The sequence below is a fragment of the Cariama cristata genome, unplaced genomic scaffold (genome assembly GCF_000690535.1).
Source record: "Cariama cristata isolate BGI_N322 unplaced genomic scaffold, ASM69053v1 scaffold10774, whole genome shotgun sequence".
Lineage (NCBI taxonomy): Eukaryota > Metazoa > Chordata > Aves > Cariamiformes > Cariamidae > Cariama > Cariama cristata.
In genome coordinates this window covers 76,587-89,063 of record NW_009612354.1, presented here as the reverse complement: position 1 = coordinate 89,063, position 12,477 = coordinate 76,587, and the positions used below count along the sequence as shown (strand labels likewise).

Below are 12,477 nucleotides of genomic sequence, written 5' to 3'. Positions count from 1 at the left end.
CATCAGGGAGCTAGTTCCCCCCAAGAGTAAGGGATGTTTCTTTAACAAACATATCCCCTGGATATTTTTTTTTTTTTTTTTTTTTTTCCCTTTTAATTCTCTTATTCTTACCACTTCAAGAAACAGTAGCATCTGTCAGTGACTGGGACTTCTTTCCCCCCAAGCTGCTGAGCAGTTTTTTAGATTCATGTTTTCTTTTGCCTTTGTGGACAAGCCAGAACAGGCCCCTTGATAGGAAAAATGAGTTCTCATCGGCTAAACCGTCTCCCGGGTCAGGTGAAGTTCATCTTTGCCTCGCCCAGCCTTTCTACAAAAGGGTTACAGTCCAGCTATGAGCAAGTGTTGCTTTAGGACTCTGGGGGGGTGGAGGATGTTTGCATAGTTTAAACCTTTGGGTGGAGGTGGTAGGAAACTGCAAGTACAGAGGCCATAGAAAAAGGCGAGAAAGACTCTGACGTAGCACAGCCAGTCAGTCTTATACACAGGTGACTCAAAGCATTAATGCAAGCATGCACTCAGACCTGCAGTCATTAGCATCACCCACTTGTTGATCATAGCACCAGGAAAAGGACTCCAAGGGAGACTGTTCACGCAGGGAGAGTACTCTGCCTGTCAGATTTTGGGTCTGAGTTGTCCGTACTAGCAGAGACACAGGCTAAGCAGAAATGGAAAAGGTGACTGTGGACTTACCTTTGAATAAGCATCACTTTTCTTAATACAGAGGATGCCATAGCTGGAAAGGGGGGAACTCAACTTGAATTCTTATTTCAGTAATATCTGCTCCTTGGGGGGAAGGGAAAAAAAAGCTTACCGTTTTTCCCCTCTGGACTCTGTGCACACATGTTGTGTTTTGTGTGTATATATATTCATAAGCACTTCCTCTCTATTCCAGATCTATTCAAGTGGTGAGCTTCACCACTTCATTGATGGATTTAATGAGGACAAGAGCAACTGGATGCGTTATGTAAACCCCGGCTACTCTGTTCAGGAACAGAACTTGGCTGCTTGTCAGAATGGAATGAACATCTACTTCTACACCATCAAGCCCATCCCTGCCAACCAAGAGCTGCTTGTGTGGTATTGCCGAGACTTTGCAGAGAGGCTGCACTATCCCTCCTCCAGAGAGCTGACAATGATGAACCTCAGTAAGTGGATTACAGTATAAACAAGGAATGCTAGTAATGTCTCTTCTGCCTGTATGATCTAATAATAAGTTGTATAATTACACAGCTGCATCATCTGTTGTGTCACAGTAGGTAGCTCGGAGTGGAAGAGGGGAATTAAAAAACCTGACACAACAGAATGAGTTTCCTATGCCCATTCAAATGTAAACAGATTATAAAAAATCTGAAGTGTTACTGGTTTACAATGCTGAGTCTTATCTGATGACATTCTGCACAGACAACCTGTATATATCCTTATATGTCCTCTGCCCTCAGAACCATAAATACCGGTTCACTCTCAGACTTCCCAAGTCCAGATCTCGTAGTGTGTTGAGCAAAAGTCTACTTTGATAGCATGTACTAAAGACTTGTCCAGTCATGCTTCCAAAGGGCTGCCCTCACTGTACAAGGAAGTCACCATGTGCCGTGACTCTGTCTAGGTGTCTGACAAAATACATGTTTACTGTGTAATGCTCTTTGAGCCTTGGATCTACACTTGCTTATCTTCTGGGAGCAAACCTCCTGCGGTCTTCTCATCTGGTTACTTGGTTTTTTAAGCTGAGTGTATTTTGTCCCTGTTGCTTGGCTGTATATCGCAGCTTTCGTTTTCTGTTCAGAAATAATAGCACTGGTAGCAGGGGAAAGAGGTGTTTCCAGGAGTTTATCTCTGTGTTCCTCTGTGGTTTCTGACCATTTCCAGCCTCAGCACTTTAGTCGTAGCTTAATCACTGCCTAACACCTCACCCAGAGCCCCTTGAAGAGAGGGAGAGATTTTTGCTGACTTCTCATTTGACTCTTAGGCTGCCTCCCCTCCTGCTAGCTGCTCTGAGATAGAGCACAGCATTCTTTTCTTCTTCTGAGATTTGAAGGAAAAACTGCAAGCAGGTTTTTTTTATGAAAAGGACTTTTTGTTGTTATTTGGCAACAAATAATGGGTTATAAAATGTCAGTGTTACTTTGAGGATCATTAGAGCTAAAATGTAACCCTGCATCATGAAAATAATGTCACACATTCAGATTAATCAAAAGTACATCTGTCCTCCATGGATGTCGTCCTTTCACAAATTAGAGAAGAAATTTTGCTTTCTCTTAACGACAGAGGGAAGAGAGGGAGTGGATGTCCTATGCTGCTGTATTCGCTATTCAAAAAAATATCTCACTGAATCTGTCATCTTTGCACATACATCATTTCACCACTCGCAATGCAGTTTTATTTCCTGATGTGGTGAACTGTTGGCTTTTCAGTGGGACGAGGCAACAGCGTTAAGGGTTCCTGTGGATGAGGAGTTGCAAAGATCCAGCCAGACACATTTGGCCACTAGCTAGGAGGATACACAAATGCAGCCGCAGGTTTCCTGCATCTGCTGGCATCTTAGTTTGCCTTGCAGAAGTAGCGAGGAACATATTTGTAAAGTGTCGACTAATTGCCTAGTTACTCTTACTCAGGTCAAAACTAAGGGTGTCTGGACATGTGCAGAATAATCCATTTTAGTAAAAGTAGGCTCAGTGCGTGGATTTAAAGAGACAAGATCTTGAACAACAATTGTGTAGTTCAGCCTTAACATTTGAAAGAGCAGTCTTTCCACATGCTGAGATTGAAATATCCCTTCTTCTTTTTAAAGAGAATTCCATTTAAAACATTTGGAAATTTTGTTAGCCCCTTCCACCTAAAGACAATAGCAGTTCAGAAAAGTGAGAAAAAAGTTCTCACTTTTTATCTCTTCCCCTCATCTTTGTGACAAACACGTACAGGCCTAAAGCCTGCAGTTGGGCCAGAAACCCGACAGGTACCATAAGGATTGAGGTTTTCTAAAGTTTCGATGCCCTTTCTCGAAAAGTATGGAGGAAAAAACCCAGAGGTCTCACAAAGATGCACATTTGCTGAAAGCCCTGTAGCGACGGTGCAAGCAGGGATAGTTTGTCCAGTGTTAGTACTGAAGCCAGAGGAGTTTAAAGTGAATGTCGGCACCATTCAGTTTTGTTCTTTGCCTTCCTCCCGGGCTACTTGTAGTTAAATCTAAAATTAGCGAGCATCCTGCCGCCTCTCCAGCCTCTCTTTCTCTCTCTCTCTCGCCTGGCCAAGGTGCCCTCACACTGGCGTTCATCTGTGAATAAAGTGCAGAAGGCTTGTCCCTAAATGGGAACCTGCCGCAGGCGTGGCGCTTAGCCCCATCAAAACATCGTAACGCAGCCTTGTTTGGGGGAGAACCCCCCACCGGTCACCCCCTCCACCTGCTAGAAAGTCAGGCAAGCCCTCTCCAGCCAAACAGGTCACTGTTAATTTGGAGTTTGAAGTGGCACGACTTCCCGTGGAGGAGCAGGCAAGCATCACTGCCTCTCCCAGCTCCTGACTGCTGGTTTTGGAACCCTCTGAGGAAGAAGGAGGGAAAGTCGGGGTCCAGGTCCCACCGTAGGCTGAAGTCAGGCTTCTCTCCCGCTGGGACACACGCTGGTGCGAGCATGGGGCAGAAGCACTGCCAGCTCATGGTTGCAGTGTGTTGAGCCCAGCTCCCTCCCTCCACCGCATCTTGCGTGTTCAGAACATGCTGGTGCCTGCGGGAGGCTTCGGAAAAGCCGTGCCTTGGCTAGTTGCCCGGCCCAGCACAGGAGAGGCCACCTGGGACACACACCTATGGAGAGCTTCCAGTCTTGCCAACTTAAAATATAGGCAACTGCTTTAGGTGCCTCAGGGGTTTGGAGATCACGGTCTTGGAGTTCAGCACCTCAGTTCCTCTTTAAGCACCTGAGTGGGATGGGCTCCGGGGAAAAATGTATCAGAGAATTTCTCTGGCTTTATTTCCTGTAATTAGTGGCCTCAAAAATGAGAGAACTACCACTTTAGAGCATAAATATATTTACATGTCCACATATAACATCTACTTGCCTCTGTAACAGCAAACTTTCAAATTAAAGGTAACTTCTGCAGCGTTAGTTCATTTGTGCCGTAGAAGGAAAGCATCCAGATTCAAGACAGCAATTAGGCATGGACTTAGTTATGGGTTTAACCTTGTCCTCTGTGTTTTCTTGAACCGGGGCCTTTGACCCAGTCCTTCAGACGCTGAAGAACACACCTACCTTCACAGCCATGATTAGCTCTGAGTGGAGCTACGTAATTTTGAGTGGATGTTGAAGTGCCTACAAGGAGTTGCACAATAGTGGTAGAGGCAAGACTCTGCTTTATCCCAGCGGTGGAAACAGTCTTGTTTCAAATGATCCGCTTCTCCTTCTTGCCTATCTTGAAGCCACTGATGTGGTTTTCTATCAAGATCTGAGCTACGTCACCTTCAGATGGTGCCGTTGCCCAGTAAATGGTTTTAAGATGGATGGCACGAGATTTGTATCTTCTGCTGGCCTACAAAAATCAATTTTTGGTAATTTCTTAAATGTACTTAACCTCATTCAGCTGCGCCTTCAGATTGTCTTTTAGTCTATGATGTTTTATTTTTGGACTAGCGAACAGACCGAGGAAATTGGCGTCAGGGATCCCACATAGTTTAGCGTTTCATTCCTACCTTATCATAGGATGATTCTTTTGGGATAGAGGGTGGAGAGGGTAACAGTTAAAAAAAAACACAAACCCCAAAACCCCCAAACAAGTGCCTTGACTCAGGACATGACAATTTGATAATAATGTTCATGTATTGCAATCGTGTGATGCAACTTCCTGCTGCTCATGTCGTGTTTGTCTCCTCAGTCAAGTACAGGCAGGTGACAACTTCTTTTGGTCAAGCGTCAGAAAAAAAGTTGGCGGAGGACAATTTGCATATTTACAAAATAACTGGCAAGCTTTTTGTTTCATTAACAGGTTTAACCAGGTATTTTAAATCTCTTGGACTCTGTGAAGATTAACTTTTTAATGCTTGTTTCTTAAACATCATTTATTCTTTTCTTTGTCGTGCTGGCCCTGACACGCTGGCCGTTAGCTAAGCCCTGCCGCTCGCTTTCCCTTTTGTTTATGGGCAGTTTCACTTTCTGGTTTTGAAGCTTTTCTGTTTGGGTTGAGAGGAAACATCTGCACTTGCTTAAGAAAATGCCTCCTGGAATCTTCAAAAGGGCTCAGGAAAATGATTTTGAACTGGTATGAAAGATTGTCTTCACAAAACCAGAATTTGGGGGCTAAAGTTGACTTAATATTGAGGATTATTTGAAGGCTCCCTTAAAGACCTTCTCTGAGCAAAATGTTTTCAAAGGCATGTCACCCTGCCTTGGACACATTGAGAAAACAGATGATCAAATTATATACTTCTAAATGTTGGTCTCCATTCTCATTTTGAGTGGAAACCCTCTTTGTTTTGCCCGCTTCACAACTTCGAGGTTCTCTTTCTACTAGCAAAAGAGGTGCTTAATTTAGATCGAAAATGTGAATCGGCATAATCAAGCTCCACCGCTCACAGTGTTCAGTACCATCTCACTCCTGAAATTACTATTGAAATTACTGTCTGCCTACAACCGTTTTTCAAGTTTTTAGAAAAAACAGATCACTGTTTTTATGAAGTCTTTCTCAGGCTACAGCTCGGAGCACAAGAAATGAGAGCAAAGCCCACAGCTATGCAGCAGTCTGTAGCTGGAACACCCACACTGGAGAGACTTCAGGCAGCCCCTCCGCTCAAGTTCTGTTAAGACTTAAATGTAACAGGAGTTTTGTCCCTTTTCCTCTTGCACGCACTCACTAATCTCAGATCTGAGCAAATAATCTGTTATCACCGGTTAGAAGTGGATCAGGCTCCTAGAGAGGCACGTCTGGGTGGTTTTTTTCCTTTCTTTTTTTTCCCCCTCTCCCCTCAGATCAGTAGCTTACAAATGCAGCTGCACTGTTCTTGTTTTGTCATGAACCTCTTTTCTGTGCATCTCTCTGACCACAGAAACTAGACAGATCTTGGAAGAGTATGTGCCTATATTTAGTGTATATATATGGGGGTGGGAGGGAGAAATGCATTTCAAGAGCAAGAGGGAGACATTGTGATCGGTAAGAACTTAAATCTAAAATCACAAGTTTAAAAAAAAAATCCATTTATAAGAAATATATCTCTTTAACTTTGAAGTATGGCTCCTTTAAGAGCAACAAGAAAGGTTGTAAACCTCTCTATCAGTTTCATCCTTGGTTTAAATCCGTGTTTGGTATAAAACATAAGAACCTCTCTTTGGCCTCCGAAGTTACCTTCTCTTATTTTACACGGTGCTGACACGCTTGTTTGTGTTTTGATCTCTCTGGTGTTCCTGAGTGTTGTCCCTTGTGCTCGGGTGATAGGAGAAAAAAACGAGGGGATTTATGGACCAAAGTTAGCTTGCAAACTAAAGACTGTCACAGCTAGACTTGAAAAATAGTCTTTAAATCTCTGTCTACACATGGAAATTAGTAGGAGGGAAGGCTTTACCAGGAAAACTTTGAAGGGAAGGAAAGAGCAATTATCTTTAGTCTGTCAAGTGGGGACATGGGCCTGTTGCACAAAGAAAGTTACGTTCTTGGTGTGAGCTTCCTTTCTGTCACTCACGGGCTTGCTCCAGCGCATAAGACATGTACGTCCCCACCCTGATATTTAACCTTGCGACGGTAGGAGCCGTTCCTCCAGCTGAAGCGGTCCCGGTTTCTTTATCACTTTTCCAGCAGCGCCAGCACTTCTCCTTCCTCTTCCCCTCCCCCCACATTTTTTTTTTCTTTAAAAGAGAAAAGTGTCAATTTGAACTTCCTGCTCGACAGACCCTACTGAGAAACTGATACGGGCCTGATAAGGTGGTATTTATTTATTTTTTTTCTGCTGCGAGGCTTCACAAGTCCCGCTTCCCCCCCTGGCCCCAACCCCCTGCCCGCCCAGCTTTCAGTACTTCCCAGTCTCGATACTTCCCGATGCTGATAGCGTCACCAGGAATGTTTGCTCTGAGACGCTGGCTTGGTGACAGGCAGCTGATAAGAAGATGTAGAGACTGTTATCCCCAGTGCCATTGTGGAGCTTCTTGAACCTAGTAGGACCTCTATGTTATACCCAAAAAATCTGGGGGGACATTCAGAAAATGAGTTACCCGTCCACGAGTACAGACAAAACGACCAAAGAATGTAGGTGATTTTTAATGCCAGACAATGCGACATGCTATTAATTTATTTTTGAAAGAATATTAATATATTAAACTTCAACATCGAGACAAGTAATTGAGAAGCTATGTGTGCATTTACGTGTACATGCTTGCTTTGTACGACACGCCCTATGTTTTCTCATCAATATTTTAATTGAACATAACTAGATTCAATTGCATTTCATTGCAACTTGAAAATACACAAACTGCCCACATATCTCCAACTAAATTTGCTTGTTACGAGTCTAATGCCATTTGAAAAAGGACGCTACTGTAGAAGTGGGTTGCTGTAAGTAGGAGCGTGCTTTGAAAGCAGCTGTTTTCTTGGATACGCTTAGTAAATGGCGGTTTCTTTGCCTTACAGGGTAACGTTGCCAAATGATAGATTTCATCAGGGTAGCGAATAGTGAAGCAAAGAATCCGCGTTGAAAGCGGTGTGGTCGTTGCCTGTTCTCATTTTCCTCAATAGGTTCAGCTGATCCTCCAGAAATCAAATAACTGTTCCTCACCTCAGTTAGTGAAGTAAGAACAGTCAGTCACAAAAGTAGAAACTTGGCTAAAGGGCTGCGATACTTTCGAGTCACATACTTATCGGCGTTGACTTGTACCTCCTGATGGAAAACCTTGCACATAACTAACCACGAATATGAAACCTTCTTGTAGTTTCTTCCCCTATAATAAAATATCTTACAAGTCATCATTTCAAGGTTATATAACTATTAACTTTGAGACATTAGATAAAAGCAGACTTCTTTTTCTATTGAAGACATCTTTCTGTGTACTGTTATATTATATTATGTCCAGATAACAAGGTAGAGTCTTTGAATACAAACAATATATGTGCTGAACTGAGCCGAATGGATGCTAGCTTCTATTTCTTTCTAAATACATTCTTCTTTTTCCTTTTTTTTTTTCTTTTTTTTGAAGTACATTTCAACTTAATCTGGAGCCAACCAGTCTTGCTTTGCTTCAGCATTTTTTTTATAAAGTACAGCTGTAAGCAGAGGAGTTTTGCATAGACTGAATGCCACAGAAATCTGCAGTAAATAGTCTGCTTTGTTGTAGATGTTCCTAAGCAGTATATTTAATGAGTAATGATCTGTTTACTGATGGAGAATACCTTCTCTTTGAAGAAGGCTTTCATCCTAGCCAGCCATGGGTTTTTTGGTACTGTAAGTAATTGAACTGGCTGGTGAAGTGACTGCTGCGGTTTGGCAAAAGCCGATTTGTCATGCCTTGTTATTTTACTGAGGAACATTTCTGGGAGCTTGCGTTCTGCAAAGTCCTTCTGTTAAACCTGTATTGTGAACAAATGCTTGTTACCGCATTTATTAGAAATATGCTTAAATAGACAATTCAGCAGCGAAGCTAGTCGAATTTAAGGGGAAAGAAAGGTGAAATCGGTTTGTAAAGTGGAGACTAGCACTCTGCAGATGAATCATCATCCAGATCTGTATGTGCTGCCTGGTATCCCTTAAATTAACAATGCCTTTTTATTGACACTTCATACCAGCAGGCTTTTCTTCGCACAGAAATTAGTTTTTTTGGCAAGTTAAATGATTGCTCATCTCTGAGAGTGGCCCTTGCTTCCCACTAAACTTGTGGGAGTTAGATTGTGTTGTGAAAAGTGATAATGACAGTGGCTTGTCTAAATAACCATTACCTTGTCTTTATATTTCAGCACAAACTCATGTTAATCCAAAGCAGCACAGTGCTGATAAAGATGAGCTCTATCAGAAAAGCATCCCAAAGAAGGAGCACAGCGTGAAAGAAATCCTGAAAATGGAATCCAATCCTCCGAAAGGAAAAGACTTCTTCCAGACCAACATTTCACCAGTTACTCCAGAAAAAGACTTGGATGATTTGCGTAAGAACTATAGCCCGGAGAGGTGTTTCTTCCCTCGAGTTGTCTACCCGATCCGCCCTCACGTTCCAGAAGACTATCTGAAAGCTTCCTTAGCGTACGGGATGGACAGACCCAGCTACATTACTCACTCGCCCATCCAGACATCTACTACACCGAGTCCTTCCGGGAGGAGCAGCCCAGACCAAAGTTTAAAAAGTTCAAGCCCTCACAGCAGTCCGGGGGTCACGGTTTCGCCTCTGGCACCTACGTCCCAAGAGCACAGAGAGCCATACTCTTACTTGAACGGATCGTATGGCTCGGAAGGATTGGGGTCTTATCCTGGATATGCACCCCCTGGCCACCTCCCACCTGCCTTTCTGCCGTCCTATAACCCCCACTACCCCAAATTCCTGTTACCTCCGTTCAATATGAGCTGTAATAACCTGAGCGCTTTGAACAATATCAATGGCATCAACAATTTCAATCTCTTCCCAAGGATGTATCCTCTTTACGGCAACCTGCTCAGCGGAGGTAGCCTTTCCCACCACGTGTTGAACCCCAGCACGCTCCCCAGTTCCTTGCCCAGTGAAGGAGGCCGTCGATTGCTGCAGCCTGATCATCCGAGAGACTTCCTCATACCAGCACCCAACAGTGCCTTCTCTATCACGGGCGCTGCTGCCAGCATGAAGGACAAGCCATGCAGCCCCACCAGCGGGTCACCCACAGCTGGTACAGCAGCCAGTTCAGAACACATAATGCAACCTAAACCTACCTCAGTGGTGTTGGCTGCCACCGGCAGTGAAGAAGCCATGAATCTCATTAAAAGTAAGAGGAATGTGACCGGTTACAAAACCCTCCCGTACCCACTGAAGAAGCAGAATGGGAAGATCAAGTACGAATGCAACGTCTGCTCCAAGACCTTTGGCCAGCTCTCCAACCTGAAGGTAGGCAGGGGAGAATAAGACTCGAGCCTGCTTGGAAGGCTCTGGTTTCTCCCTGTAGATTATCTTTTCCAAGCAGGGATGGGCCTCCCTTGCTTGCCAGGCTGTTGATCAGTCTGGGCTTCACACAGCACCCCCCAGGAAGAAAGCATGGCTGTAAAGACAGTGTTTTAATACTCACGCCAGCTAATGGACTAGATAGCATTGTATTCTGGCAATGGGAGTCTTCTGCTGACTTTAGGAAACATCTGAAAGTACTTTTGTTAGAGCACTGGAAACTGCAAATTGTTAATTGCTTTGTTTCTCCCTAGGTGCACCTCCGAGTACACAGCGGAGAGAGACCATTTAAATGCCAGACTTGCAATAAAGGCTTCACGCAGCTGGCTCACCTCCAGAAGCACTATCTGGTACACACGGGAGAAAAACCCCACGAGTGTCAGGTATGTAACACACCGCAGAGACACTTGGAGGCTGAAGGGACGGCAGGGCTCGTGCCTGCCCCGTACGGCACGCAGGGAGGGCTGTGTGACAAACCTTGGCTGCTGAGGGCTGGAGTCCATATCAGAGCCGCTTCCAGCCCTGCTGCAGCAGCGTCTGTGAGACAGCAGGGTTGCCTTTAGCCTCCTAGAGCAACGTCTGCCTGATACAGTTTTGCCATCAGCCATGCTCAAAATGCTATTCGGCGATATTTAAATCAAAAAGGCGGGGATTTTTTTTTTTCCCTTTGTGAGAAAGTGTGAAGATATAAAAAGCTGCTGCTGCGTCCTGCCGTCTCCTCCTCGGTGTCTGTGATTTAAACAATAAAATCCCCTCCCACTCATTCACTGTTTCCTTGCCACCCCCCTCCACATCAGGTTTGTCACAAGCGGTTCCGCAGCACCAGCAATCTCAAAACTCACCTGCGGCTCCACTCCGGAGAGAAGCCTTACCAGTGCAAGCTCTGCCCGGCCAAATTCACCCAGTTTGTGCACCTGAAGCTGCACAAGCGTCTCCACACCCGGGAACGTCCCCACAAATGCATCCACTGCCACAAGAGCTACATTCACCTCTGCAGCCTCCAGGTCCACCTGAAGGGCAACTGCCCTGTTGCCCCTGCCTCTGGCCTCTCCATGGAGGACCTGAACCGAATCAACGAGGAGATCGAGAAGTTCGACATCAGTGACAATGCTGACAAGTTGGAAGAAGTGGAGGACAATATCGACTTAACATCCATCGTGGAGAAGGATATACTGACCATGCTCAGGAGGGAAATGGAAGGAGCTAATCTGAAGGTATCTCTGCAGAGGAACCTGGGAAATGGACTTCTCTCCTCAGGATGCAACCTTTACGAGTCGTCAGATATGTCAATTATGAAGTTGCCTCACGGTCACCCACTACCTCTGTTACCTGTAAAGGTCAAGCAAGAAACAGTTGAACCAATGGACCCTTAAGACTTTTTTTGGCAAAGTGACTTTTTTGTTTTGTTTTGTTTTTATTTATAACTTGGCAAGTCAGGGTGCCTGTAGCAGTTGCTTGTACATAGTTTCGATGCTGCAAAGCAATCTTGGCTTACAGTAGTTTCCCTACGCTCTTCAGCTGAAAGAAGGAACTCCAAAGTTACTGTTTTCTCAGGGCATAAAAAGGGGCAAAGGACTGCGCATTGCCTCGCCAGTTACTAAAAGACAATCATCTATCCATAATTATTTTTTCAATGATAGTACTTCATAATTTATTATGCAATTAATCATTCTAAAAGCAATAATTAGGAAAATGTTTACAATGACTGGAAAATTCATTGTAATTTTTACTTTAAATGTTTTTATTTTTTGTTTTATGGCCATTCTTTGTAGATATTTTTTTTTTCTGCACATCTGTTTTAAGAACCTAATATTGGGGTTTCAGTAAATGTGTTTTATGTACCGATATCGTTTAAACAAATGCGGTTTTTCGTATTGCCAAAGTTGGACATTTGACATACAGAATCCTAGATCCATTGGTTTGGAAAAAAATGCTGTGTACTTTTATGTGCAAATCACCCCGCTGGGAACTGAAAAGAAAAAAACAAAAAACCAAACCAAAACCCAGAGTAGCAGCAAGCAGGGAAGAAGAAACTGCTCCCTCTGCCTCGCTGAGGACAGGAGAGAGATTCTTCTGCCTGCAGCCCTACCCGGCCCAGATGTGGCACAGCAAACGCCGACCCGCCATGGACAATACCACAGGTTTTTAGGAACAGCTATAGCCCCACACATTGTCATGTAACTTTATGACCAAAGGAATGCATCAGCTTCAAGTGGCTCTTCCAAAATAAGATCTCACTTACATTCTTTTGTTTCCAAAAGCAAACACACAAATATTCTTAATATTCTGCCTAAAAGGAGGTTTTTGGCAGACTTCTTTCTTCTCTTTTTTTTTTTTTTTTTTTTTGGCCAGAGCCTTCCAGGGATTAAAAAAAAAAAAGACGGTCAGATTCCCTGAGAAA

General features: G+C 44.0%; 1 protein-coding gene across 1 annotated transcript in view; it reads left to right on the top strand.

Moving 5' to 3' along the window:
- PRDM1 (PR domain containing 1, with ZNF domain) overlaps window positions 1-11,568 on the top strand; it is a gene marked incomplete at its 5' end in the record, with an annotated part of 16,475 nt that extends 4,907 nt beyond the window's left edge. Inside the window, 4 exons of the mRNA XM_009698594.1 lie at window positions 893-1,145; window positions 8,914-10,022; window positions 10,331-10,459; window positions 10,874-11,568. Of these exons, the coding sequence (XP_009696896.1) occupies window positions 893-1,145; window positions 8,914-10,022; window positions 10,331-10,459; window positions 10,874-11,449 (2,067 nt within the window). The remainder of the gene's footprint in view (window positions 1-892; window positions 1,146-8,913; window positions 10,023-10,330; window positions 10,460-10,873) is intronic.
- Window positions 11,569-12,477: the final 909 nt, after the last annotated feature.